Consider the following 27,775-nt stretch of genomic DNA (forward strand, 5'->3'; position numbering starts at 1 on the left):
AAGACTCTCTTCGGCCATGAAGGGGACAGAATATGAGCGGGAAGAGAGAGGGGGGGGGGAGAGGATCAGCGAAGAGGCGAGGCGGTTGCTGTGGCTCCAAGTGCCTTTTCCTAATGTGGACTATGCACTGGGGATAGGCACAGTTGTGGGTCTTGAGCTGGGGGAATGCTTAATGCTGTCAATGTATTCCATAAGATCCCTGGCCCACTGGGCATTTGGGTCAGCACAGCCTGTTTTTCCATTCTTGAGTACAAACCTGTCAGAGAAAGAAACAGACATTCACCATGTGTCACTGAATGTGCCCTTTTGATTCTCCCCTAGCCTGAGGACCCCACTTCTCTTGGGTCTGGAGAAAAAGGCAGGCAGCCCGCTTCCCATGTCAAAAGACACCAGGATCAACCTTGCCATGGACCCTGTGTCCTCAGCAGGATATAGAGATGGAAAAGAAATTGCTTCTGACTGCAGTCTTAATGTGATCCCATCAAATCCATGCTTCTGAAATGAATAGGCCCACTGGGTCTTTGCCCTGTTCAATATCTGTTGGCAGGGGGCAGAGGAGGAGGCTGAGCACGGGACTGAGCATGGCACGGCTTCAGTGGCTGGCTCCTTCTGAGTGCAAGAGAGGGGGAACTTAAATTTAAAGAGGAGGAACTGAGTTTAAGACTGGAAAATAGTCACAGCCTATCTCTTCTCCCGAGTGACAATTTCTCCATTTTTCTGTGATCTACTCTCATGATTTTCTCAATCTGTCCCCCAAGTGCTTAAGCCTCACTTCACCTTCTACCCTTTAAAACATGTTATCCAGCTGGCCTCTTGGTTTTTGCCCTGATGTGGAAACTTACACTACAGAAAACAGACGACAGTTGCCGCTGGTGTAGAAATAATCCTTCACGACATTCTTTGGGAATTCCTTATTGGAATACTTTTCACAGCAGGGAGACGAGAGATCCAGCCCAGTTGTAAGAAGTGCTATAAGTAAGTATTGTTGTTAATTGACTCAATTTATTAGCAATGATTTTTTAAAATTTTTCACATCAAACATACACATACTTGTCTCTGTGTGGAGGCTCTTGCATTTAGAAGCAAGCATGGAGGGACTCTGAATGTGGTCCCCAGGGCTTTTAATCTAGCCCTCAAGATTCCCCCCAGGGCAGCCAAGATCCCCCCGCTTCACCAAGACCACTCTGTGCCCCCTCCCTGCTGCTCAAGTGGCAGAACCTGTCTGGAACGTGCACCTTCATTTCTGGGTAGAGAGAAGCTGTGTGTGCGTATATGTATGTACATGCAAGTGTGTTTAGAAACCTAGTCAAGTCCTGATTGTGCCTCCACATCCCTTGCCCAAAAATTAAACAAACACACAATGCTTTAAAAATACAAGGAAACCCCCCCACCATGCCCCCCCCCACCAAGGAAAACCAGCTTTTCATTATCTGCAACACCTTTCCCCTCTAAATGAAAACTAATGTTTCCAACTGATGGATAAAAAATGATTGAGGAGAGGGAGACAAGGAAGACTTACCAGGAAAATGTTTTTTTCCCCATTTTGTGTATAAAACAGAAAGAACAATTAAACAAACACACAACGCTTCAAAAATACAAGGGGGAAAAAGCCCCACCATGGAATATTTGCTTCCAGCTGCATGCAGTCCCCCCCCAAACAAAAACCAGCTTTTCGTTATCTGCAACACCTTTCCCCTCTAAATTTAAACCCATGATTCCAATGGATAGATTAAAAAATGATTGTTTCATTTGAGCCAGGGCACATCAGAACATATTTTCAATGGATGGCTCAATCCTGCAAGTGTGAAGTAACAACCTCTGATCATGTGCAGAGTACCTCACACCAAGGAGCAATCACAATCAGCCTCTTGCATCTGAAATTAGGGAGAATATCTTCCAGGTTTGGGGGGAAAAGGCAAGATGGTGTGGATTTCAGATTTCTTTTGTAGGTGTGGATTTGCAAGTTGCTTGACAATCTGCTTGAGAGAGCTGTGCCACTGTAGTCCTCATGGGATAACCTCTGCTGCCTTTTGGATTAGGCACAAAAGCAACCACCCACATGAGCCTGGTACCACTTGGCTTGCTTGACTATTGTGGACACCCCGAAAGGAGGACTTACCAAGACCAGCACTGGGAATAGACTTATCTTGGATCCCAAACTCCTCATCATATTCACCTGAGAGGGAGAAAGGAATGGAGAGTATTGGCTTGTCTGCAGAGCCAAAAGGAAGCCCCCTCTGTCTCCATCCAGCAGAAGACGGAAGGTTCTCCATGCTGTGCTTTAAATAAATGACTATGTCCTTTCTAAACATTATGCTTATCTATGGTCCCCCACCCTAATTTTTATCTGATCTCATCGGGCTTCATTTTATATTGTTAAGTTGCTGTAAGACTTTATTTTTTGTATAAGGCGACTAAGAAACGTAAGCAAACAACAACAACAACAATGGTAAAGGACCCCTGGATGGTTAAGTCCAGTCAAAGGTGACTATGGGGTTGCGGCGCTCATCCCTCTTTCAGGCTGAGGGAGCCTGCATTTGTCCACAGACAGCTTTCCGAATCATGTGGTCGGCATGACTAAACCACTTTTGGCATAACGGGACACCGTGACGAGTGCCAGAGCGCAAGGAAACTCCATTTACCTTCCCACTGCAACAGTACCTATTTATCAACAGTGGTACCTTGGGTTACAAACACTTCGGTTACAAACTCTGCTAACCCGGAAGTAGTACCTCAGGTTGAGAACTTTGCCCCAGGATGAGAATGGAAATCATGTGCCGGCGGCATGCTGGCAGTGGGAGGCCCCATGAGTGAAAGCACGCCTCAGGTTAAGAACAGTTTCGGGTTAAGAACGGACCTCCGGAATGAAATAAGTTTGTAACACAAGATACCACTGTACTTGCACTTGAGTGCTTTTGAGCCGCTAGGTTGGCAGGAGCTGGGACCCAGCAATGGGAGCTCACCCTGTTGTGGGGATTTGAACTGCTGACTTTCCGATTGGCAAGCCCAAGAGGCTCAGTGGTTTAGACCACAGTGCCACCTGTAGTAGTAGTAGTAATAATAATAATAATAATAATAATAATAATGGTCATTACATCGTTGTCGTGAAAATCAGACAAAAGTGGGTATAAATCTCCTAAATAAAAAAAACCACATATGAGAAGGGCAGACTCACGTGGGCTAGCAGCGGCCAGAGCCAGAAGGAGAAAGGAGATGGCAACCAGAGACAGCTTCATGGCAGGTGGAGATGGAGAGACGGTCTGGGGTCTGTCCTTCCTTGGATGCCTTGACGCTCAGTACCCTGAAGCTCCCCTCGTCTCTTCTTATAGGTGATTCTAGCCACAAAACAATTGCAATTACAACATCTGGAGAGGACGTCACAGGACAGATAGCTTCAGGAAAGTTCCCCCACCCCTGAAAGCGATAGATAGCAAGAGGCTGATGTCCAAGATGCAAACATGTCTGAGGCCCATCATCTGTGGCATCTTTCGATTGATAAGATGGAAAGAGGACTCATTGCCCTTTCAGACTCCTTCCTCGGCCGCTGAGGCTCCTCCTGGTCTCTTGTCTATAGGAGATATTTCTAGACAGTTTCCGCTCCACCCAAAAGCAAGGGAGATAGTGAGTGGTTGACGCCCAAGATACCAAGGAAGGATGTGGACGTATCATGAGGCCCATCATCCATGGCATCTTTTGATTGATAAGGAGGGGGGGCGATAAGAGGCCTTTATTGGGCCAAGCCCATTTCTAGGTAAACAGCTCAGATGCTTCCAAAGCATCAGGGGAGGGCTGAGGCCCTGTGAGGGCAAACATAGGACAGTTGGAACAAGGTCCAGAGAAGGATCAGGCCTTGTTAGGGACATGGAAGTGTGGCAACCTGGCTACACACAAGGGAGAGTGACATGACCCCAGGGGCTGGGTTTTTTTTGGGAGCTTTCTAAGAGTACTCCATGTCCAATGTGGAGATACCCAACAGTCACTCCTTTCAGAGGGACTCCAGGCAGGCCCCTGTCTTCTAGAGCCACCAAAGGCCCACCTGCACCTCCATTTTTGTCACTTTGTTTTCCACGCCTGACTTTGCACTATCCCTGCCGAAGTGGAACTGATCCTATGAGGTCCCCACCAGCTGAGGAAATACCTGAGTGCATGCCATGAGCATGTGAGAGATAAGAGCAGGCAGCAGGCAGAAGCTAGAGAGACAGAGCCATGCTTGATTTCTGCTGGAATCCAAGGCTATGACTATGGGAGAAGCAAAACCTAGAGACGCGGCAGGGCATTGAACAGGAGACCTGCATTCAAAGCAGATGCTCTGGCACTGAGTTACTGTCCTTTCCCTAAAAATATCCACAGTCATGAGTGCTGAAATCTTAGAGGGCTAATTTAATAGGCACATAAGAAGCTACCTTTCAGCAAGTCAACCCCTCTAGCTCACTATGGTCTGCAATGACTGGCAGTGGCTCAGTGTGGTGTCAGATGTGGGGCATTCCCAGCCCTACCTGGAGATGCTGGGGAGTGAACCTGGGACTCTCTCTCTGGCCAACAGAGGTGTCTTGGGGAGGGTTGCAGTGGGGCCCTGCTCTCCTCCCAAGCAAACCCTTTAGGAGGGGACCATCCCTCCTTCACTGTGCTCCCCCTAAAGAATATAAGAGGAGCCATACTATCCTATCTAATGCTCTTTTAATGTCCTACGTTTTGGTGGCCATCATTGCCTCCAGTGGGAAGGAGTTCCATAAGAACATCAGAAGTGCCTTGCTGCTTCAGGCTAGTCGCCCATCTAGTCCAGCATCCTCTTCTCACAATGGCCAACCAGATGCTCCCAATGGGAAGCCCACAAACAGGACCTGAGCACACTCCCTTCCCATGGGTTCCATCAACTTGTCTTCAGAAGTGTTGCTGTCTCCAACCACAGAGGCAGAGCGTTGCCACCATGGCTTGTGGCCATCGATAGCGCTCTCCTCCTTAGTCCAGTTCCTGGGGCAGCATTGCAAAAATCTCATTACAAAAAATAAGAAGAGGAAATGCCAATAGGTTTGCCTCCAGTCCCATTCTTCTCCTGTTTGAGGAGATCCACTAACCAGTCTGGGCAGACAGACTCAATTTGGTTAACAACACAAAGGATTGGTTGTCACACAAGACCTTGAGACCTTTGCCACCTTTGGCTGAAAAGCTTGTGTGAACAGCGTCTTCAGGACAGAGAGTAGGGAAGGAAGCATCCATGTGAGTCTGGCACCAGCTCCCCCTTTGGGTAAGGTTTGTTACAATTTTGGTAAAGCTTTTTCTATTTTGCTTATAAAACAGAGAGAACAATTAGAGCAACAGGTGAAAAATAACAACTGAAAAGCAAAACGATGAAAAGGCACATAGAATGAGTACAGTTGCAAGTGGGTTAAAATAAAGAAGCCCAAGTAAAGCATATCAGCATTATCAGATTATTGACCCCTTCGAGTAAGATAGAGGAGAGAGAGACAAGGAAGACTTAGGAGGATACGTTTTCTCACCTAGGGCCTTCTTGGATTCTACACCTGAAAGGGAGAAAGGAATGGAGGGCCATTATGGGTTTGCATCCCTGTGAACTGTCCGCCTCCCACAGCCATGGATATGGGAATCTTGACCCACGAAACCTTTGTTGCTAGCCTATGGTTTGGGGGAGGCATACTTTGGGGTGGATTTTTTACTGAGCAAGACAAAGGTCTGGTTTCCACGTGAGGCTCATCTGTGGCACCGTTTCATGGGTAAGCCAAGTGCCTCTTCATGGGCCACCACTGCAGCTGCCGCTCTACACCTGGGAATCTCTATGATCTTGCCTCTGGTCCCCTACAAGAGGCTGCAGCAGCAGTAGCACAGGGCAGAGAGGTTGCCAAAGACGTGGCAAATCTGGCCTCTAAAGAGCAAGCCGCAGCTTTTGCTGCCACTGCGGTGGTGGCAGCAGCAGAGCTAGAGGACAATGCATTCCTTGGAGGCTGGATCTGCTGCCCCAGTCAATCCTGCCACCCAAGGTGGTTGCCTCACCCTGCTTCATGAGTCAGCCGGCCTTATTGCTGTCTTAAAAATCAATTGAAAGCAGCTATATATCCCAAATAAAAAAATACATCAGAGAAAAGAAGGATAATAAACTCACGTGGGCAAGCAGTGACCAGGGCAAAGGTGGCCATGAAGAGGAGGAAGACGAGGGCAGCGGGAGAGAGATTCATGACAGGCTTAGATGAAGAGAGGATTGGGGCCCTTCCAGTCTCTTTCCTTGACTGCTTTGACACTCAGTATGCCCTAGTCTCTTCTTTATAGACAATGTTTCTAGATTGACTTCTGAAACGTTTCCACTCCACCCCAATCAAGGGAGATAGTGAGGGGTTGATGCCTGTAATGGCTTTAGGGGTTGCTTGTGCATAAGTTACCATCGCTCTGGGCTAGGTTGCCTGGTTAAACTGTTTCTCTCTGGACAGCCATCCACTCCGTGGCTGTTCAGTCGCTGGCAGAATCCGCCAGTGGGCGTTTCTTGAACCTCTTCCAGCAAAGAAGTTCTTTGACGCCAAGTCACCGCCTACTTTCCCTGCGCGGAAGTCTTCTGCGCAGGGTGGGTGTGGGCAGCGGAGGACCTGTGCTCTCCTCGCTGGTCTCCTGCGAAGAGTCCTGGAGCCTCCTCTCTGCTTCCCCCATCGGCCCCCCTCTATCCCTGGTGTTGCGCTGATTTTCTTCCCCAGCCGGAGACCTGCCTCTCTCCCTGCTTGGCCCCTCTCCAGCATCGCTGTGGAGCCTCGCCACCTCCTCTAGTTCCGATGGCAGTTTCCTGACAATGCCCATGATACGGAGGCAGGATGTGGATGTATCAAGAGGCCCATCACCTGTGGCATATTTTGATAGATAAGGGGGTTGATAAGAGCCCTTTCGTGTGACACGTCCATTTCTGTGTAAACAGCCTGGGTGCTTCCATGGTCTCAGGGGAGGGTTGAGGCCTTGTGAGCACAAATGTAAAGCAGCTGGAACAAGGTCCAGGGAAGGCTCAGGCCATTTTAGGGTGAAGGATGGGTAGCAACTGGGCTGTGTGTGCAATGGAGGGTGCCATGACTTAAGGACTCCTTTTCTTGGATGGGTTCTGGGAGCACCCAAGAGCCCTCTGTGTCCCTTGCGGAGACTCCCACCTACCTACCCACCCACCCCCAGTGCTGGCAGAGGGGCTCCAGGCAAGCTCTTGTCTTCTAGATCCACCCAAGGCCCACCTGGATCTCCATTTTGCCCACCCTGGGCAAGTTATGTTAAGAAGTCTGTTAAGGAATTTTGCTGGTTGACTAGCTTAGTGCATAGAAGCTGTGCAGTGTTAAAACCAGGGATGGGGGCAGTTAAATGACCCCCCCTGCAAATCCCAAGTCCCCACCACAGCTTCGAACTGAGGCCAGGACCAGGACCATTTACACAAGCACCTTACATACGCAACAACAAAGAGGCTCAGAAAAGCCGTCTATAAACTTGTAGCAATAAGCTGATACGATGTATTGTACTGTTTCCTCTGACTATCCCATATAGAAAACTGTAGACACTTCACAAATAATCACCAAACTTCAATGGTTTGACCGATTTCCTTGGTTCCAATGGTAATGACTCCTGTAGACGATGGGAATCTAGAGCCCACCCTGCTTCCATAATCCCTTGAGCATAAGGCCACGTACTCCTTGCCTCTCCATAAGGTGTGAACTTAGCCTCACAATAGGAGGCAGGAGGCGATCAAAGGCAGCACATAACCCAGACAGAAATCCATTGGGATGGCGGTTGAATCCTGATACTTTCAAAGGAGAAGCTCAGGAAAGCCTTGTAGCTTGGGGGATGTGCAAATACTTTTATTGTTCTTTGGAGAAGTGGATAATTAATATTAAAAACCCGGTTATTGACCAAGGTGAGTGATGGGCTCATGTTTCTACATCCGAAACTCTCCTACTTTGTGTCATATCTGTGATGCATCGATGAAGCTGTTGAAAAATGTATTATGGGAAATGGGGAGAGGTCTTAAAAGTTCACGCGACCCCATGCTCGGGGTTCCTAACTCTTTATGTGCTTGAACCTTGTTGTAACAAATAAAGATCAGGTCCACTGACCGCTGCTTTGCTTCTTTAACTTGGCTGGAGACTCCTTCTTTTGCTGACCAGAGAGACCTCCAGGGAGTGGCACCCCAATGAGCTGGGCAGCGGAGCAAATCTATACCCCAGGATGTTTTCCTTATCAACAGGGATCCATGTTCATTTGGGTTAAGCACAGGGCCCAATCCTGGTCCTCAGGGTAGCCCACTTTCTCCATCCCTCCACTGGGAGGACTCTTCATTCATTCCCACTTTCTGCTTCCTGATTCTTCACCTGTTACTGATACACAAGAGGACCTGTCTTCTTATCCCATGACTCTCTGGGCTTACTCGGAAGCCTTTGTGGAGGGGCTATGAAAGGCTTTATTAACGTCTTAATAGATACTGTCTAGTGCCCCCCCATCCTCCTTGATACTGTCAAGCAGCTCTAAACGATCGTTTAGAGTGGGCTTGTCTGGAATTGAGGCTGAGAGAGAGGCAGAGGCCTGGCTGGCTCTTGGTGGGAATCCAAAGAGATGGTGGAGCAGAGGCGGATTTAGGGGAGTGCAACCACTTTGGTCACACTGGGTGCAGAGCAGGGGGTGCCACAACTATGATGGAGAATGGAGGGTGGGGGATGGGGTGGGGTGCTGAAGTTTTGATGTTGCACAGGGCGCTGCTGAAATTTGAGACCCCAAGGTTCGCCACTGGGTGTGGGGAGAAGGCGGATGTGATCCTGGACCCATTGTTCATTGGGGTCCGCATAGATGTCCCCATAATTCTTGATGATGACTCAGCAAAAAGGGGAACTGGAGCGGATCTTCCTCCCTTGCCATCTACTTGAATCAAGGCTAAATCCCAGATATTGCCACCCAAGCAGCTGAGCCAAGGGAGGCAGCAGGGGCAGCCTTGGGAATCATGACCACCTTGTTCCCTGCAGGCTGAGGTTGCAGAAATGCCTGTCATCTCCGTCCCCTTCTGAAGCTGTTCTCATACTGCTTAGATCTGCTTCACCCCCCTCCCCCCCTGGAGAGAAGAAGGACTCGCAAAAGACAGAGAGGAACTCAAACTGCATCTTTATTTTCAGAAGCCAACAACAGAACTGCAGACTGGCCCATTTGAAGACATAGTCTGATAAGCAACACTTAACAACAACACAAACAGAAATCAGATTGCTTGAAGTTGCCTCTCAAGCAGAGAGCAAGGAATTCAGAAACATTTGCTGTGGGGATTCTCAAGGCAGATACCCAAGGTGAGATTTAAATCATGCTGTGGGAATTTCCTTAAAAGCCCCGGCAAAATGGATTCGTCCCGCACCTGCACACTGGAAATCAACATTTTGCAAAGCTGCTTGGAAACAGATGCTTGGTTGCTTGAACAGAACCTGCCAAACAGTGTTGATTGACTTAACTATGAAAGGGGCACATGGCAACTTCAGGAGCCACTTTCTGGGAGACCCTTTCCCACAAGGCAGGCTGGCTGCTCCTAGATCGCTGCCTTGTTAACCACAGAGTCCCTTGAATGAAGACTCTCTTCAGCCATGAAGGGGCCAGAATATGAGCGGGGAGTGAGGGAGGGAGAGGGGGGGGGGAGAGGTTCAGTGAGGAGGCGAGGCGGTTGCTGTGGTTCCCAGTGCCTTTTCCTAATGTGGGCTATGCACTGGGGATAGGCACAGTTGTGGGTCTTGAGCTGGGGGAATGCTTAATACTGTCAATGTATTCCATAAGATCCCTGGCCCACTGGGCATTTGGGTTAGCACAGCCTAATCTTCCAGTCTTGAATACAAACCTGTCAGAGAAAGAAACAGACATTCACCATGTGTCACTGAATGTGCCCTTTTAATTCTCCACTAGCCTGAGGACCCCACTTCTCTTGGGTCTAGAGAAAAAGGCAGGCAGCCCACCTTCCATGTCAAAAGGCATGAGGTTCAACCTTGGCTTGGACCTTGTGCCCTCAGAAGGGTATAGAGATGGAAAAGAAATGGCTTCTGACCGCAGTCTTAATGTGATCCCATCAAATCCATGCTTCCCAAATGAATAGGCCCACTGGGGTGCTGGTTCTGTGGGGTGCTGTCTTTGCCCTATTCAATATCTGTTGGCAGGGGGCAGAGGAGGAGGCTGAGCATGGGACTGAGCGTGGCAAGGCTTCAGTGGCTGGCTCCTTCTGAGTGCAAGAGAGGAGGAACTTAAATTTAAAGAGGAGGAACTGAATTTAAGACTGGAAAATAGTCATAGCCTATCTCTGCTCCCGGGTGACAATTTCTCCATTTTTCTGGGATCTACTCTCATGATTTTCTCAATCTGTCCCCCAAGTGCTTAAGCCTCACTTCACCTTCTACCCTTTGAAACATGTTATCCAGCTGGCCTCTTGGTTTTTGCCCTGATGCGGCAACTTACACTACAGAAAACAGACGACAGTTGCCGCTGGTGTACAAATAATCCGCCACGAACTTCTTTGGGAATTTCTTCTTGGAATAATTTTCACAGCAGGGAGACGAGGGATCCAGCCCAACTGTAAGAAGTGCTATAAGTAAGTACTGTTGTTAATTGACTCAATTTATTAGCACTGGTTGTTTTAAATTTTTCACATGAAACATCCAAACATACACATCCCTGTCTCTGTGTGGAGGCCCTTGCATTTAGAAGCAAGCATGGAGGAACTCTGAATGTGGTCCCCAGCGCTTTTGTTTTAGCCCTCAAGATTCCCCCCAGGGCAGCCAAGATCCTCCCCCAACCAAGACCATTCTGTACCCCTTCCCCACTGCTGAAGTGGCTTAAGCTGCCTGGAATGTGCACCTTCATTTCTGGGTATAGAGAGCCTGTGTGTGTGTGTGTGTGTGTGTGTGTGTGTGCACATGGAACTGTGTGTTTTTTGAAACCTCTGAATTTTGCATGACTAGGATGTAGTCAAGTCTGATTGAGCCTCCACACCGTGTGCCCAAAAATTAAACAGACACACAATGCTTTAAAAATACAAGGAACCCCCCCATGCCCCCCCAAGGAAAACCAGCTTTTCATTATCTGCAACACCTTTCCCCTCTAAATGAAAACCAATATTTCCACCTGATCGATAAAAAATGGTTGAGGAGAGGGAGACAAGGAAGACTTACCTGGAGAATGTTTTTTTTCCATTTTGTGTATAAAACAGAGACAACAATTATAGTAACAGGTGAAAAATAACGGCTGAAAAGCAAAATTATAAAAAGGCACATAGAATGAGTACAGTTGCAAGCGGGTTAAAATAAAGAAGCCTAAGTAAAGCATATCAGCATTATCAGATTATTGACCCCTTCGAGTAAGATAGAGGAGAGGGAGACAAGGAAGACTTAGGAGGATACGTTTTCTCACCTGGTGCCTTCTTGGATTCTACACCTGAAAGGGAGAAAGGAATGGAGGGCCATTATAGGTTTGCATCCCTGTGAACTGTCCGCCTCCCACAGCCATGGATATGGGAATCTTGACCCATGAAACCTTTGTTGCTAGCCTATGGTTTGGGGGAGGCATACTTTGGGGTGGATTTTTTACTGAGCAAGACAAAGGTCTGGTTTCCACGTGAGGCTCATCTGTGGCACCGTTTCATGGGTAAGCCAAGTGCCTCTTCATGGGCCACCACTGCAGCTGCCGCTCTACACCTGGGAATCTCTGTGATCTTGCCTCTGGTCCCCTACAAGAGGCTGCAGCAGCAGTGGCACAGGGCAGAGAGGTTGCCAAAGACGTGGCAAATCTGGCCTCTAAAAAGCAAGCCGCAGCTTTTGCTGCCACTGCGGTGGTGGCAGCAGCAGAGCTAGAGGACAATGCATTCCTTGGAGGCTGGATCTGCTGCCCCAGTCGATCCTGCCACCCAAGGTGGTTGCCTCACCCTGCTTCATGGGTCAGCCGGCCTTATTGCTGTCTTAAAAATCAATTGAAAGCAGCTATATATCCCAAATGAAAAATACAACGGAGAAAAGAAGGATAATAAACTCACGTGGGCAAGCAGTGACCAGGGCAAAGGTGGCCATGAAGAGGAGGAAGACGAGGGCAGCGGGAGAGAGATTCATGACAGGCAGAGATGAAGAGAGGATTGGGGCCCTTTCAGTCTCTTTCCTTGACAGCTTTGACACTCAGTATGCCCTAGTCTCTTCTTTATAGACAATGTTTCTAGATTGACTTCTGAAAAGTTTCCACTCCACCCAAATCAAGGGAGATAGTGAGGGGTTGATGCCCAAGATACGGATGCAGGATGTGGACGTATCAAGAGGACCATCACCTGTGGCATATTTTGATTGATAAGGGGGTTGATAAGAGCCCTTTCTTGCGACACGTCCATTTCTGTGTAAACAGCCTGGGTGCTTCCATGGTCTCAGGGGAGGGTTGAGGCATTGTGAGCACAAATGTAAAGCAGCACAAATGTAAACAGAACAAGGTCCAGGGAGGATCAGGCCACTTTAGGGTGAAGGATGGGTAGCAACTGGGTTGTGGGTGCAATAGAGGGTGCCATGACTTAAGGACTCCTTTTCTTGGATGGGTTCTGATAGCACCCAAGAGCCCTCTGTGTCCCTTGTGGAGACTCCCACCTACCTACCCACCCACCCCCAGTGCTGGCAGAGGGGCTCCAGGCAAGCTCTTGTCTTCTAGATCCACCCAAGGCCCACCTGGATCTCCATTTTGCCCACCCTGGGCAAGTTGTGTTAAGAAGTCTGTTAAGGAATTTTGCTGGTTGACTAGCTTAGTGCATAGAAGCTGTGCAGTGTTAAAACCAGGGATGGGGGCAGTTAAATGACCCCCCCTGCAAATCCCAAGTCCCCACCACAGCCTCAAACTAAGGCCAGGACCATTTACACAAGTACCATACTTACTCAACAGCAAAGAGGCTCAGAAAAAGACAATACCAACTTCTGGAAAATTATATCCAGTCAAACCAAAGCTCCTAACGAGGGCACAATAATCCCTGCAAATGTATGGGAAGAGCACTATAAAGTGCTGTTTAGGGAACATCGTCCTTCTGCGCTGCTTAACATTCTCTTAGATAATGATACACCATGGCCCCCAACATCTGAAACTGAAATCACTTCGTTAATTCTACAAATGAAATCTGGCAAAGCCCCAGGAAGTGATTTCATTGTCGTTGAACTTCTGAAAGCGCAAATAAACTGGTGGGCCCCGGTTCTTGCAAATCTATTTTCATATATAGATAAGACAACTGAAATCCCTAAAGATTGGGGACTGGCTATAATTGTTCCTATATTTAAAAAGGGCAACCCCTCTGACCCATCTAATTATAGACCAATTAGTCTTCTGAATGTGATCTGCAAACTTTATACAAAACATCTATGCCTAAAATTATGTGAATGGTTAGATCATAATGACTTGCTAGAAATTGAACAAGCAGGGTTTACATCTGGACGTTCCACCATAGATCACTGCTTAGTGTTAGATTATTTTGTCTATAAGTATGTGAAACATTGGAAAAAATCATTGTATGCGGCCTTTGTGGACCTAAAGGCAGCATTTGATTCTGTATCCAGGGGTAGGCTCTGGGCCAAATTAGCCAATATGGGTATTAACAGAAGGTTATTACTTCTGATGATTAAGCTTCATGAGAACAATACCCTCCAGATAAGACTCGCACAGGACGGCAGACTCTCTAGAGAAATCCCAGTCCAAAGAGGAGTTAGACAAGGATGCCTATTAGCCCCATTTTTATTTAACATCTATGTTAACTCCCTGGTCACATGTTGCCGTGAAATCGAACCCCCCCCCCCCGTGTTCTCTAACGGCAGAAAAGTACCAGTTTTAATGTATGCGGATGACGCTGTTCTTCTCTCTCAAACCAAAGTGGATCTGAAACGTGCCTTAGGAAAGTTTAGTGACCAATGTAACACTGAACTGTTAACAATTAATTTTGCCAAAACCAAAATTGTACATTTTAACCGCTCCTTCAGGAAAGATAATTGGAGCGTAAAGGGAAACGCCATTGAACAGACTAAGACCTTCCAATACTTAGGCATTACTTTTTCTTATAATGCCAAATTGTCAACACACCTGACCACATCAGCTATATCAGCAGGAAGAAGTGCAAATGCCATCCTTAGATTATTCAGAAGGAAAGGAGCTGGCTTCCTCCCGATGGCTTTCAGGCAAAATCTTTAGCCCAACTCCTGTATGGCTCTCAAATTAGCCCCTCTGCCAACCTTAAGACCCTTGAAACAGTACAATCATAATTCTTAAGATCATTATTTGCTACCCCAAAGTGTACACCTAATGCAGTCTTAAGGCAAGAGGCAGGACTGCCCAGAGTGGAATTAAAAGTCTGGGAGCAAGCAATATCCCTCTGGCTGAAAATCCATTACAATCCTAAGGGACTGTTACCTTGCTTCCTGGCTGCAGTTCCCTATCCTCCTTGGCTTATGCAAATAACTAATAAGATCAAACAAATTGGCCTAAACCCTGAAAACCTTTTTATTGGAACTTTTATTGGAACTCTGAATAAGGCAAAAGCAATTATCACTCAGAGACTTTACGATGTCGAATTACAACAAGAAGACGCCCTACTCCCGGAGACGTATAGATGTTTAAAAGCTTGGCCTAATTTTGCAACTTCCCCTTACTTAACTAACATCACTAACGAAGCTTATAGATGGGCTTTCTCTAGAGCCCGCTTTGAGACAATGCCCTCAGCAGTGCTGTATGGCAAATCCACGCGGGTACCAATGCATGCGCGCCTCTGCCCCTGTATGTCTAATAAGGTAGAATCTGTCACACACATCCTTCTATTTTGCGAATTTTATAGTGAAGAGCGAGTTCAACTTATTTTGCCGCTTTTATCAAAATTCATACCCCTACAACATTATTTGGAATCCTCCCCCGAAATTCTACGAAAATACCTTCTGCAAGATTCCTCAAGCTCAATAACATATGAGGTGGCCAAATTTTGCACTTTAGTAATCAGGAAGCGTAAATCTCTTCTGTTGAATGGCACACTGAGAAGTTCCCTTGTGTAATCCTTTTTTTTTCTTTCTTTTCTGATGTTGTTGTTGATTTCTTTTTGTTTGATCTTGTGGTGTTTAGTGTCACTGGCTTTTGCCGTAATAAAACTTGGAACAAGTACCATACTTACTCAACAGCAAAGAGGCTCAGAAAAGCTATCTATAAACTTGTAGCAATAAGCCAAGACCATGTATGGTACTGTCCCCTCTGACTATCCCATATAGAAAACTGTAGACACTTCACAAATAATCACCAAACTTCAAGGGTTTGACCCATTTCCTTGGTTCCGACGGTAATGACTTCTCTGGACAATGGGAATCTAGAGCTCCGCCTTCCTCCATAATCCCTTGAGCATAAGGCCACATACTCCTTGCCCCTCCATAAGGTGTGAACTTAGCCTGACAATAGGAGGCAGGAGGCGATCAAAGGCAGCACATAACCCAGACAGAAATCCATTGGGATGGTGGATGAATCCTGATACTTTCAAAGGAGAAGATCAGGAAAGCCTTGTAGCTCGGGGGATGTGCAAATACTTTTATTGTTCTTTGGAGAAGCAGATAATTCATATTAAAAACCTGGTTATTGACCAGGGTGAGTGATGGGCTCATGTTTCTACATCTGAAACTCTCCTACTTTGTGTCATATCTGTGATGCATCGATGAAGCTGTTGAAAAATGTATTATGGGAAATGGGGAGAGGTCTTAAAAGTTTACGCGACCCCATGCTCGGGGGTTCCTACTCTTTATGTGCTTGAACCTTGTTGCAACAAATAAAGATCAGGTCCACTGACCGCTGCATTGCTTCTTTAACTTGGCTGGAGACTCCTTCTTTTGCTGACCGAAGAGACCTGCAGGGAGTGGCACCCCAATGATCTGGGCAGCAGAGCAAATCCACACCTCAGGATGTTTTCCTTATCAACAGGGATCCATGTTCATTTGAGTTAAGCATAGGGCCCAATCCTGGTCCTCAGGGTAGCCCACTTTCTCCATCCCTCCATGGGGAGGACTCTTCATTCCTTCCCACTTTCTCCTTCCTGATTCTTCACCTGTTACTGATACACAAGAGGACCTGTCTTCTTATCCCATGACTCTCTGGGCTTACTCGGAAGCCTTTGTGGAGGGGCTATGAAAGGCTTTATTAACGTCTTAATAGATAATGTCTAGTGCCCCCCCATCCTCCTTGATACTGTCAAGCAGCTCTAAACGATCGTTTAGAGTGGGCTTGTCTGGAATTGAGGCTGAGAGAGAGGCAGAGGCCTGGCTGGCTCTTGGTGGGAATCCAAAGAGATGGTGGAGCAGAGGCGGATTTAGGGGAGTGCAACTGGTTTGGTCACACTGGGTGCAGAGCAGGGGGTGCCACAACTATGATGGAGAATGGAAGGTGAGGGGTGGGGTGGGGTGCTGAATTTTTGGTGTTGCACAGGGCGCTGCTGAAATTTGAGACCCCAAGGTTCGCCACTGGGTGTGGGGAGAAGGCGGATGTGATCCTGGACCCATTGTTCATTGGGGTCTGCATAGATGTCCCCATAATTCTTGATGATGACTCAGCAAAAAGGGGAACTGGAGCGGATCTTCCTCCCTTGCCATCTACCGGTACTTGAATCAAGGCTAAATCCCAGATATTGCCACCCAAGCAGCTTAGCCAAGGGAGGCAGCAGGGGCAGCCTTGGGAATCATGACCACCTTGTTCCCTGCAGGCTGAGGTTGCAGAAATGCCTGTCATCTCCGTCCCCTTCTGAAGCTGATCTCAGACTGCCTGGATCTGCTTCACCCCCCTCCCCCCCTGGAGAGAAGAAGGACTCGCAAAAGACAGAGAGGAACTCAAACTGCATCTTTATTTTCAGAAGCCAACAGCAGAACTGCAGACTGGCCCATTTGAAGACATAGTCTGATAAGCAACACTTAACAACAACACAAACAGAAATCAGATTGCTTGAAGTTGCCTCTCAAGCAGAGAGCAAGGAATTCAGAAACATTTGCTGTGGGGATTCTCAAGGCAGATACCCAAGGTGAGATTTAAATCATGCTGTGGGAATTTCCTTAAAAGCCCCGGCAAAATGGATTCGTCCCGCACCTGCACACTGGAAATCAACATTTTGCAAAGCTGCTTGGAAACAGATGCTTGGTTGCTTGAACAGAACCTGCCAAACAGTGTTGATTGACTTAACTATGAAAGGGGCACATGGCAACTTCAGGAGCCACTTTCTGGGAGACCCTTTCCCACAAGGCAGGCTGGCTGCTCCTAGATCGCTGCCTTGTTAACCACAGAGTCCCTTGAATGAAGACTCTCTTCAGCCATGAAGGGGACAGAATATGAGCGGGAAGAGGGGGGGGGGGAGAGGTTCAGCGAAGAGGCAAGGAGGTTGCCGTGGCTCCAAGTGCCTTTTTCTAATGTGGGCTATGCGCTGGGGATAGGCACAGTTGTGGGTCTTGAGCTGGGGGAATGCTTAATGCTGTCAATGTATTCCATAAGATCCTTGGCCCACTGGGCATTTGGGTCAGCACAGCCTGTTCTTCCATTCTTGAATACAAACCTGTCAGAGAAAGAAACAGACATTCGCCATGTGTCACTGAATGTGCCCTTTTGATTCTCCCCTAGCCTGAGGACCCCACTTCTCTTGGGTCTAGAGAAAAAGGCAGGCAGCCCACCTTCCATGTCAAAAGGCACCAGGTTCAACCTTCAGGGTATACCCTCAGCAGGGTATAGAGATGGAAAAGAAATGGCTTCTGACCGCAGTCTTAATGTGATCCCATCAAATCCATGCTTCCCAAATGAATAGGCCCACTGGGGGGCTGGTTCTGTGGGGCCGAGCTGTCTTTGCCCTGTTCAATATCTGTTGGCAGGGGGCAGAGGAGGAGGCTGAGCACGGGACTGAGCGTGGCCACGGCTTCAGTGGCTGGCTCCTTCTGAGCGTAAGAGAGGAGGAACTGCCAGCCATTGAAACTACGCCATGCTGGGCTCTGTGTTAAGCCTACTCCCGACGATGCAATGTCACACGTCAAGCACATGATGTCCCAAGTACGCAACAGGCTCCCTCACTCTTCGGAAGTAACTTGGTGCCTCTGATGCCCACTGAAACACAGCTCTCCCTCAAAACCTACCCTTCTCTGCATTTTGGAGTCCAAAACTGCAACCTGTTGGCAGTGGTGTTGGTGGTGGGATTTGCTTGCAAAAATGCATAGATTAGGAGCAAAATGCACAATAATGTCTACAAATTTTTATGCAATGTTAATTATTATTATTTTTGCAAGCCTCTGCTGAAATGCTGAACTGAATTTAAGACTGGAAAATAGTCACAACCAATCTCTGCTCCTGGATGACAATTTCTCCATTTTTCTGTGATCTACTCTCATGATTTTCTCAATCTGTCCCCCAAGTGCTTAAGCCTCACTTCACCTTCTCCCCTTTGAAACATGTTATCCAGCTTTGGTTATCCAGCTTGGTTTTTGCCCTGATGCGGAAACTTACACTACAGAAGACAGACGACAGTTGCCACTGGTGTAGAAATAATCCTTCACAATATTCTTTGGGAATTCCTTATTGGAATACTTTTCACAGCAGGGAGACGAGGGATCCAGCCCAACTGTAAGAAGTGATATAAGTAAGTACTTTTGTTAATTGACTCAATTTATTAGCAATGGCTGTTTTAAATTTTTCACATCAAACATCCAAACATACACATCCCTGTCTCTGTGTGGAGGCCCTTGCATTTAGAGGCAAGCATGGAGGAACTCTGAATGTGGTCCCCAGCGCTTTTGATCTAGCCCTCAAGATTCCCCCCAGGACAGCCAAGATCCTCCCCCAACCAAGACCACTCTGTGCCCCCTCCCCGCTGCTGAAGTGGCTTAAGCTACCTGGAATGTGCACCTTCATTTCTGGGTATAGAGAACCTGTGTATGTGTGTGTGTATGCACATGCAAGTGTGTGTGTTTAGAAACCTCTGAGTTTTGCATGACTAGGATGAAATCAAGTCCTGATTGCGCCTCCACACAGCCTTGTGAAAATATTAAACAAACACACACCGCTTCAATAATACAAGGGGGGGGGGAAAAGCCCCACCATGGAATATTTGCTTCCAGCTGCATGCAGTCCCCCCCCAAACAAAAAGCAGCTTTTCGTTATCTGCAACACCTTTCCCCTCTAAATTTAAACCCATGATTCCAATGGATAGATAAAAAAATGATTGTTTCATTTGAGCCAGGGCACATCAGAACATATTTTCAATGGATGGCTCAATCCTGCAAGTGTGAAGTAACAACCTCTGATCATGTGCAGAGTACCTCACACCAAGGAGCAATCACAATCAGCCTCTTGCATCTGAAATTAGGGAGAATATCTTCCAGGTTTGGGGGAAAAAGGCAAGATGGTGTGGATTTCAGATTTCTTTTGTAGGTGTGGATTTGCAAGTTGCCTGACAATCTGCTTGAGAGGGCTGTGCCACTGTAGTCCTCATGGGATAACCTCTGCTGCCTTTTGGATTAGGCACAAAAGCAACCACCCACATGAGCCTGGTACCACTTGGCTTGCTTGACTATTGTGGACACCCCGAAAGGAGGACTTACCAAGACCAGCACTGGGAATAGACTTATCTTGGATCCCAAACTCCTCATCATATTCACCTGAAAGGGAGAAAGGAATGGAGAGTATTGGCTTGTCTGCAGAGCCCAAAGGAAGCCCCCTCTGTCTCCATCCACCAGAAGACGGAAGGTTCTCCATGCTGTGCTTTAAATAAATGACTATGTCCTTTCTAAACATTATGCTTATCTATGGTCCCCCACCCTAATTTTTATCTGATCTCATCGGGCTTCATTTTATATTGTTAAGTTGCTGTAAGACTTTATTTTTTGTATAAGGCGACTAAGAAACGTAAGCAAACAACAACAGCAACAACAACAATGGTAAAGGACCCCTGGATGGTTAAGTCCAGTCAAAGGTGACTGTGGGGTTGCGGCGCTCATCCCTCTTTCAGGCTGAGGGAGCCTGCATTTGTCCACAGACAGCTTTCTGAATCATGCGGTCGGCATGACTAAACCACTTTTGGCATAACGGGACACTGTGACGAGTGCCAGAGTGCACGGAAACGCCATTTACCTTCCCGCTGCAGCAGTACCTATTTATCTACAGTGGTACCTTAGGTTACAAACACTTCGGTTACAAACTCTGCTAACCCGGAAGTAGTACCTCAGGTTGAGAAATTTGCCCCAGGATGAGAATGGAAATCATGTGCCGGCGGCACGCAGGCAGTGGGAGGCCCCATGAGTGAAAGTGTGCCTCAGGTTAAGAACAGTTTCGGGTTAAGAACGGACTTCTGGAATGAATTAAGTTTGTAACCGAAGGTACCACTGTACTTGCACTGGAGTGCTTTTGAGCCGCTAGGTTGGCAGGAGCTAGGACCCAGCAATGGGAGCTCACCCTGTCACGGGGATTCGACCCACCGACCTTCCGATCGGCAAGCCCAAGAGGCTCAGTGGTTTAGACCACAGTGCCACCTGTAGTAATAATAATAATAATAATAATAATAATAATAATAATAGTCATTACATCGTTGTCGTGAAAATCAGACAAAAGTGGGTATAAATCTCCTAAATAAAAAAAACCACATATGAGAAGGGCAGACTCACGTGGGCTAGCAGCGGCCAGAGCCAGAAGGAGAAAGGAGATGGCAACCAGAGACAGCTTCATGGCAGGTGGAGATGGAGAGACGGTCTGGGGTCTGTCCTTCCTTGGATGCCTTGACGCTCAGTACCCTGAAGCTCCCCTCGTCTCTTCTTATAGGTGATTCTAGCCACAAAACAATTGCGATTACAACATCTGGAGAGGACGTCACAGGACAGATAGCTTCAGAAAAGTTCCCCCACCCCTGAAAGCGATAGAGATAGCAAGAGGCTGATGTCCAAGATGCAAACATGTCTGAGGCCCATCATCTGTGGCATCTTTCGATTGATAAGATGGAAAGAGGACTCATTGCCCTTTCAGACTCCTTCCTCGGCCGCTGAGGATCCTCCTGGTCTCTTGTCTATAGGAGATATTTCTAGACAGTTTCCGCTCCACCCAAAAGCAAGGGAGATAGTGAGTGGTTGACGCCCAAGATACCAAGGCAGGATGTGGACGTATCATGAGGCCCATCATCCATGGCATCTTTTGATTGATAAGGAGGGGGGGCGATAAGAGGCCTTTATTGGGCCAAGCCCATTTCTAGGTAAACAGCTGAGATGCTTCCACAGCATCAGGGGAGGGCTGAGGCCCTGTGAGGGCAAACATAGGACAGTTGGAACAAGGTCCAGAGAAGGATCAGGCCTTGTTAGGGACATGGAAGTGTGGCAACCTGGCTACACACAAGGGAGAGTGACATGACCCCAGGGGCTGGGTTTTTTTGGGGAGCTTTCTAAGAGTACTCCATGTCCAATGTGGAGATACCCAACAGTCACTCCTTTCAGAGGGACTCCAGGCAGGCTCCTGTCTTCTAGAGCCACCAAAGGCCCACCTGCACCTCCATTTTTGTCACTTTGTTTTCCACGCCTGACTTTGCACTCTCCCTGCCGAAGTGGAACTGATCCTATGAGGTCCTCACCAGCTGAGGAAATACCTGAGTGCATGCCATGACCCCCATCACTTTTCTCTGAAGGATTAGAGTAGTACCCAGTTGCGAACTGGCTGTGATGGTAAGCACCTGTATACCTTCCAACATTTCTGCAATGAAAATAGGGGTGTACTAAACAACAACAACAACAACAATAATATTTATACCCCGCCCATCTGACTGGGCTGCCCAGCCACTCTAGGCGGCTTCCAACATATATAGAACAAAATAAAACATTGAACATTAAAAACTTCCAAATACTGGGCTGTCTTCAGAAGTCTTCTAAAGGTTGTGTAGTTACTTATCTCCTGGGCTCTGGGGTCACATAACTCCATACCCTCCATCATTTCACCAATGAAATTAGGGATGTCCTAAGGAAAAGCAGGACATTCTGGTAATAAATCAGAAACTGGGATGGCTTATGTACACCCAGGACTGCCCTGGGAAATAGGGACACTTGGAGGGTCTTCCCGGGTTTCCTGGAGGAGAACCTGCGAGCGAGGTGCGGCTGGGTCAAGATGGTGGGAGAAGCAGCAGCACTCCTTGAGCAGTTCAAGTTGATGCTCCAGCAGCAAATCCAGCAACAGAGGGAGTGGCAGAACTGGCAGCTGGAGAAAGTGGAGTGGCAGTGAAGCCAGCTGCCTGACAAACTGGAGCAACTGCAAAACCAGAAGTTTGATAAAATGAAGCAGCTTTAAGCAGAGTGGACAAGAAGCCTCCTTGGGGAGAATAGTGAACTGGCCCTGTGGTGGTGGTGATCCATCAACCATATATATTGTTTTAAGGGTGATATAAGGGGGAAATACCAGGAATATCCAGTCTGCACCAAGGCATCCTGGAATGCTTCATCAAAAAGACTGTAACCAGCTCAATCAACAGCTTCTTCATTTTGTCACAAATGGGGTGTACTTTGCTACACTCACAAACATGTGTCAGGAAGAATAATATCTACTATCCAATAATATATCCTATCCAAGTTTCTATACACATCCCTACATTTTGCATCAATTGAAGGCTAAATAGCAGGTTTCTCCAGGGAAAAGCAGCAGGACAAGAAGATGTGTGTAGAAGACCAGAGAGGTCCAAATGCCCCCTCCTCGCTTCCCAGTCAGTGTTTTGTTTTGTTGGGCCTTTCCTCCACCTTTTCCCATCTAGCTGCTGGATAGGAGAACAAAGTGAGCTGGGCTGGAAGCAGGCTGGAAGCTGGAGGCCGCAGAGACAGGTAGCTCTGTGCTGGATCTGAAGCTGTGACTGATGAAGAAGCAAGATCTGTTGGGGTGCTGATGCTGTGAGCCCCCCACATCTTATACTCGGCTTGTATCTATGTGTAGATAAAGCCCCAAAGATACCACAGTCTCTGCTGACGCTCATTCCAAGGAATCTAAACCTGGGAAAGTTCCTGGGACCCCTGCATTCTCTCTCTCCTTAGAGAATGAGGTGGCTTGGAACAATTTCAACCTCCCTGAACAATTCCACATCAACAGCAAATTTGGCCACCTCACTGCTCTCCTGTGAATCCAGATTGTTTATGAATAAGTTAAAAAGCAAAATACCAGTTTCCATGGGTTTAGATTCATGCACAGAACCAAGCCTGGTTTGACACCAACTAAATATGCCTTTTGGAATCACGCAGGGGGTGGTTTTGCGCAGGGTCACCAAAGACATGGGTCTGTCTTGTGTCTGCAGCCTCCAGAATGCAGAGGGGACATAATGAAACTTCAGGAGATTGCAGGAGGGAAAGCAGTTTGCAATCTTCTGATAAGGAGGACCAGATGCCCAAGATACCGAGGCAGGATATGGGCACATCTAAACATGCAGGCAATCTGTGGCATCTTCTTTGTCGATAAGAGACCATTTATGCCAAGACTGCTGCAGCTCCATGCTTTGAAGAAAAGCACCCACTGTGGGAACAGCCTGCTAGGCTAGATGGACCATTGGCCTGATCCAGGAGGCTTTTCTTATGTCCTTCGTAGGAGTGGGCTTATCTAGAGTCACCAAGATCCCAGGGAGATTTCTATTTTGCCCAACTCTGTGAAGGGGTCATGTTTGGACATGGCAGGGGGTGCCAGGGAGTGTGCCATTATTGTCTCAGAAACCTTCTGGAGGATCACAACAGTACCCAATAACAGACTGAGCCCAAGGGAAAAACCTCTTCCTGAACAATGGAAATAACCCCTCAGGAATCCGTACTCCACAAGAGACCGTTTGCTCTTCCGGTTCAGTTTCTCTTTGCACTGGCTCAGCCTCACTTACACCGAACATGCCCACATTTCACTGGGTGCTAGGACTGGACAACCCCCCACCTGTTCTGAAAAGGATGCAGGAGCTTGTGCTAGACGACCCTTTGGTGAAAGAGCTTCTTGCTGTGAGGGCAATGGAGGCGGAGGGAGGAGCATCGGGAGATGCTGTCCAAGTGGCAGAGGAAGGATCCACCAGTTTTTTGTTTCAACCACCTTGAACAATTTGGCATCAGCAGGAAACCTGGTCCCCTCACTGCTCACCCCTAAGGTTAAAAAGGACAGGTCCCAATACTGCTCCTTGGAGGACTCCACTTTCTGCCTCTTTGCATTCAGAAAGCTGTCCATTTATTCCTACTCTCTGCTTCCTGTTATGTAACCAGTTGCTGATCCAAAAGATCACCCCTCCTCTTGGTGGTAATAAAAGGATTCCCATCTGTGGATCCCTCCCCACCCCCTTATGGACCAACAATGTTATCTTTGCTATTTATCTCCAATCTATCTAATCCTTCTTTTTCTTTCTTTTTTTTTGCACAGATGCACAACTAAGCATCATCAGCGTTCAAGGAAACATTTGCAGCCAGGCAAAAACACCCAATGAGAACTTGAATCTGGGCTAGTGAAAGGTGGTGGCAGCCTGTGGGGAGTTCTGAGGGCCAAAGAGAGAGGTATCGAGGGCCGTATGTATTTGGTTCCCCATCCCAGCTGGACTTGGGATTCTGAGAGTCCAAAGAGAGAGAGAGGAGGACCGTCTTTTACACCACAGATTGCAAACAAGGTGGGTCGCAATAAACACTCAGCTTACAACAGAACTTGTAGAAAAACAACATTTATTGGGGAAATTCTTATTCTGTGGTAATATTAAAACAGTCATATGTATAAAAATAGCAAAGAGGTTGATTGCTTTGTGTTCCCTCCAAAGTTACATAAATAAAATAATTAGCAGGGGTGGACCCTTAGGGTTTGAGGAAAATAAAATACATTAAATAAATTTAAATTATCATAGAAAGTCCCTGAGGTTTTGACTTCAAGGTCAAAACAAAAGCCACTAGCCGAGTGGTGTTCTTGAGATGCCCTTGGCAGGAAATTATGCCAGGCCTGGGATGCCCATCGACCCAGCCAAGGATGCCGGCTTCCGTTGCTCCAGGACTGATGCTCAGTTCAGCTCGAAGTGGTCCATGTATTCTTGGACCCATTTCTCTGCAGGGTTGGCACAGATCTCCCGGCCCTTCTTTGTAGTGAACCTGGAGGGAATCAAAGGAGAGACACAATCAGCCTCCCATCTGGCATTCTCTGCCTTCCTGTCAAGCCCTCTCTTGCCCTTGAGGTAGGATCATAAAATCATAGTCTGTCAGGGATTCTTTAGTTGTGATTCCTGCATTGTAGGGGAGACCCCTGGCGCCCCCTTCCAACTCTACAATTGTATGATTTTTTGGGTGGGCTTGGATGGCTCAGCTGGACTCCTGACAGATGGCAGAAAGCGAGTGGGGTTGGTATATTTATTAATAAACAAAATTATTATTATTATTATTATTATTATTATTATTATTATTATTATTATTATTAGGACAATTGGACATCACAACTCCTTCCCATGCCTGGAGGCTGCAAACAGAGCAGAATTATTTTTATACTTACACAACACCTGGCTGAGAGCACCTGCTGTTTGTTTCGTAATAGTCAGCTATGTAGTTCCGGGGGATCTTCTTTGCCGTGTAGGTGAAGCAGCAGGAAGTTGGAGGGTCAGACCCCACTGGAAGAGAAAGGAAAAGGCGTTGAGTGCAACCAGCAAAACTTTGCTGCAAAGTCGTTGGCCAGGAATTCCGTTTCCTGCCTTCTATCCTCTTGAATCCAGCATGTACATAGGAAGGTGCAAGCATCGGGTGGAACTAGGGAACGTGCACCTTAGGAGGCAGTGATGGCTACTAAGTATGTTGGCTTTAAAAGAGGACTGGACCAATTTATGGAGGAGGAGAGGGCTTTTGTGCTCAGGTCCTGCCTGCTAGTTTCTCAGAAGATGCATCTGATTGGCCGCTGTTAATAAAGGATGCCGGACTAGATGGTCTACTGTCCTGATCCAGCAGGCTCTTCTTATGTTCTGTGTCCATTTAGCTCAAGACTGCTTACACTAGCTGGCAGCAGCTTTCCAGGGTTTCAGATGGAGTGTCTTCTCCCCAGCTCCCTACCCGGAAATGCCCTTGGGGATAGAACCAGAAGCACCTTAAAGGTAAAGGTAAAGGGACCCCTGTCCAGTCGTGGCCAACTCTGGGGTTGCGGCGCTCATCTTCCTTTATTGGCCAAGGGATCCGGCGTTTGTCCACAGACAGCTTCCGGGTCATGTGGCCAGCATGACTAAGCCGCTTCTGGCGAACCAGATCAGCGCATGGAAACGCCGTTTACCTTCCCGCCGGAGTGGTACCTATTTATCTACTTGCACTTTGATGTGCTTTCGAACTGCTAGGTTGGCAGGAGCAGGGACCGAGCAACGGGAGCTCACCCCGTCGTGGGGATTCTAACCACCGACCTTCTGATTGGCAAGTCCTAGGCTCTGTGGTTTAACCCACAGCGCCACCCGCGTCCCTATAGAAGCACCTTAAGGGGAGGTTAGCCAGTGGTGAGGAGGAGGAGGAGCTCTGCACATGCCCCCAAAGCCCACAGGCTATTCTAACCCATTCCTCCCCCCCTGTCGTGGGGTCGTGGGGTTAAGCCCCCGTCCGCCCTGCTGTGCACATGGTGGATGAGCTCCAACAGCCCATGTGGAATCGGATAAAACTCCTTATAAAAACAAGAGGGGCGAGTTCAAAGGGCGCAGAGAGGACATCTCCCCTGCCACACCACCCTCCCTGCGGGGATGGAATTCCAAGCGACTGAAGCCTGCCTTTGTAAGGAGCTCATGTGGTGCCGGATTGGGAAGCGGAGAGGGAGAGAATCCTGGACGGAGGCTGCAATCCTGTGCATGCTGCCCCCTGCCTGAAACCCCGGAGAGCTGCTGCCAGTCAGTGTAGACAACACTGACCTTGATGGACCAGTGGTCTGATAGGGCAGCTTCCTATTTGGAAAGGGCTGTAGCTGAGGTGCAGAGCAGCTGCTTGGCTCCCAGTTCAATCCCCTTGGTACCTCCAGGTAGGACTCTCTCTCTCAGAAACCCTAAAGCAGGCACCCCCAAACTCGGCCCTCCAGTTGTTTTGGGACTACAACTCCCATCATCCCTAGCTAACAGGACCCGTGGTCAGGGATGATGGGAATTGTAGTTCCCAAAAGGCTGGAGGGCTGAGTTTGGGGATGCCTGCTTTAGAGAGCTACCGCCAGTTTCCCAAGCAGTGGCCACGATGGTGAGCGTGCATTTCTCCCGGGCCCCCAAAACCCCACCCCGGGGGAAGCACCCCACTTTGCCCTCAAATGCCCCTCCGCTCCCCACGCTGAGCCTTGAGACTGACCTGGAGCAGCGATGGCCGAGAGGCAGAGGGCCAGTACCAGGAGGGCGGCCACAGCCCAGGCACGTGGAGATTGAGAAGCGTTCATTTTGCTGAGAGGCTGGAGTGGCTGATCTTGGTTGAGGTTCTCCTGGAAGGTCTTGCCGTCTCTGGTGCTCCCTCCATGAAGCCTGCCTCCTTTTATGGATCAGGGGGACGGGCGGGGGGGAGCATCGCCGGCGGAATTTCCCGTCGGCGGTGATGTCACCCCGAAGGGGTGCGGGAACCTCCATGGCGGAGGCCAAAAAAGCAGGGGAAGTTTCTGAAGAAGATGTATTACATCTGCGCCGCCCCGCTCAAGTGACTTAAAAATTGCTTCACCCACATGGGGTCACGAGAGGAAGGAAGAAGAGCTGGTGAAACCGGGGTGGGGGGGGGTAGGGCGGCGGATAGAAAGAAGGGAAGATGGACACCCCACTCCACTCTCCCTTTGCTGGAAAATGTGCCGCGTCAGCTCTTTCAGGCGCCAGATG

General features: G+C 48.1%; 4 protein-coding genes across 4 annotated transcripts in view; all 4 read right to left on the reverse strand.

The window, feature by feature from the left end:
- HIP1 (huntingtin interacting protein 1) overlaps nt 1-27,775 on the reverse strand; it is a 315,500-nt gene that overhangs the window by 82,751 nt on the left and 204,974 nt on the right. The gene's annotated exons all lie outside the window — the stretch shown is intronic.
- LOC128402776 (C-C motif chemokine 5-like) lies at nt 121-3,277 on the reverse strand. Its single transcript, XM_053367158.1, has 4 exons — nt 3,176-3,277; nt 2,120-2,176; nt 843-969; nt 121-256 (listed from the first exon to the last, which is right to left on the reverse strand). Exons 1-4 carry the CDS (start codon nt 3,234-3,236, stop codon nt 121-123), a joined length of 381 nt encoding a protein of 126 aa, XP_053223133.1. The 5' UTR covers nt 3,237-3,277.
- Nucleotides 17,359-20,786, reverse strand: LOC128402777 (C-C motif chemokine 4-like). Its single transcript, XM_053367159.1, has 4 exons — nt 20,634-20,786; nt 19,575-19,631; nt 18,481-18,595; nt 17,359-17,545 (listed from the first exon to the last, which is right to left on the reverse strand). The coding sequence occupies exons 1-4, from the start codon at nt 20,692-20,694 to the stop codon at nt 17,410-17,412; spliced, it is 369 nt and encodes a 122-aa protein (XP_053223134.1). The 5' UTR covers nt 20,695-20,786; the 3' UTR covers nt 17,359-17,409.
- On the reverse strand, nt 24,643-27,688 carry LOC128402780 (C-C motif chemokine 4-like). The gene is made up of 3 exons (XM_053367162.1): nt 27,267-27,688; nt 25,468-25,582; nt 24,643-25,073 (listed from the first exon to the last, which is right to left on the reverse strand). The coding sequence occupies exons 1-3, from the start codon at nt 27,349-27,351 to the stop codon at nt 24,986-24,988; spliced, it is 288 nt and encodes a 95-aa protein (XP_053223137.1). The 5' UTR covers nt 27,352-27,688; the 3' UTR covers nt 24,643-24,985.

This window comes from Podarcis raffonei, chromosome 15, assembly GCF_027172205.1.
Source record: "Podarcis raffonei isolate rPodRaf1 chromosome 15, rPodRaf1.pri, whole genome shotgun sequence".
Lineage (NCBI taxonomy): Eukaryota > Metazoa > Chordata > Lepidosauria > Squamata > Lacertidae > Podarcis > Podarcis raffonei.

Coding starts and splice junctions, on each gene's coding strand:
- LOC128402780 (XM_053367162.1), bottom strand. CDS start 27,351: ATGAACGCTTCTCAATCTCCACGTGCCTGGGCTGTGGCCGCCCTCCTG. Junction 25,583..27,266: donor CTCGGCCATCGCTGCTCCAG/GTCAGTCTCAAG, acceptor TTTCTCTTCCAG/TGGGGTCTGACCCTCCAACT. Junction 25,074..25,467: donor TGCTCTCAGCCAGGTGTTGT/GTAAGTATAAAA, acceptor GATTCCCTCCAG/GTTCACTACAAAGAAGGGCC.
- LOC128402776 (XM_053367158.1), bottom strand. CDS start 3,236: ATGAAGCTGTCTCTGGTTGCCATCTCCTTTCTCCTTCTGGCTCTGGCC. Junction 970..2,119: donor TATTCCCAGTGCTGGTCTTG/GTAAGTCCTCCT, acceptor ACTTACTTATAG/CACTTCTTACAACTGGGCTG. Junction 257..842: donor TGTCGTCTGTTTTCTGTAGT/GTAAGTTTCCAC, acceptor TTTCTCTGACAG/GTTTGTACTCAAGAATGGAA.
- LOC128402777 (XM_053367159.1), bottom strand. CDS start 20,694: ATGAAGCTGTCTCTGGTTGCCATCTCCTTTCTCCTTCTGGCTCTGGCC. Junction 18,596..19,574: donor TATTCCCAGTGCTGGTCTTG/GTAAGTCCTCCT, acceptor CACTTCTTACAG/TTGGGCTGGATCCCTCGTCT. Junction 17,546..18,480: donor TGTCGTCTGTCTTCTGTAGT/GTAAGTTTCCGC, acceptor TTTCTCTGACAG/GTTTGTATTCAAGAATGGAA.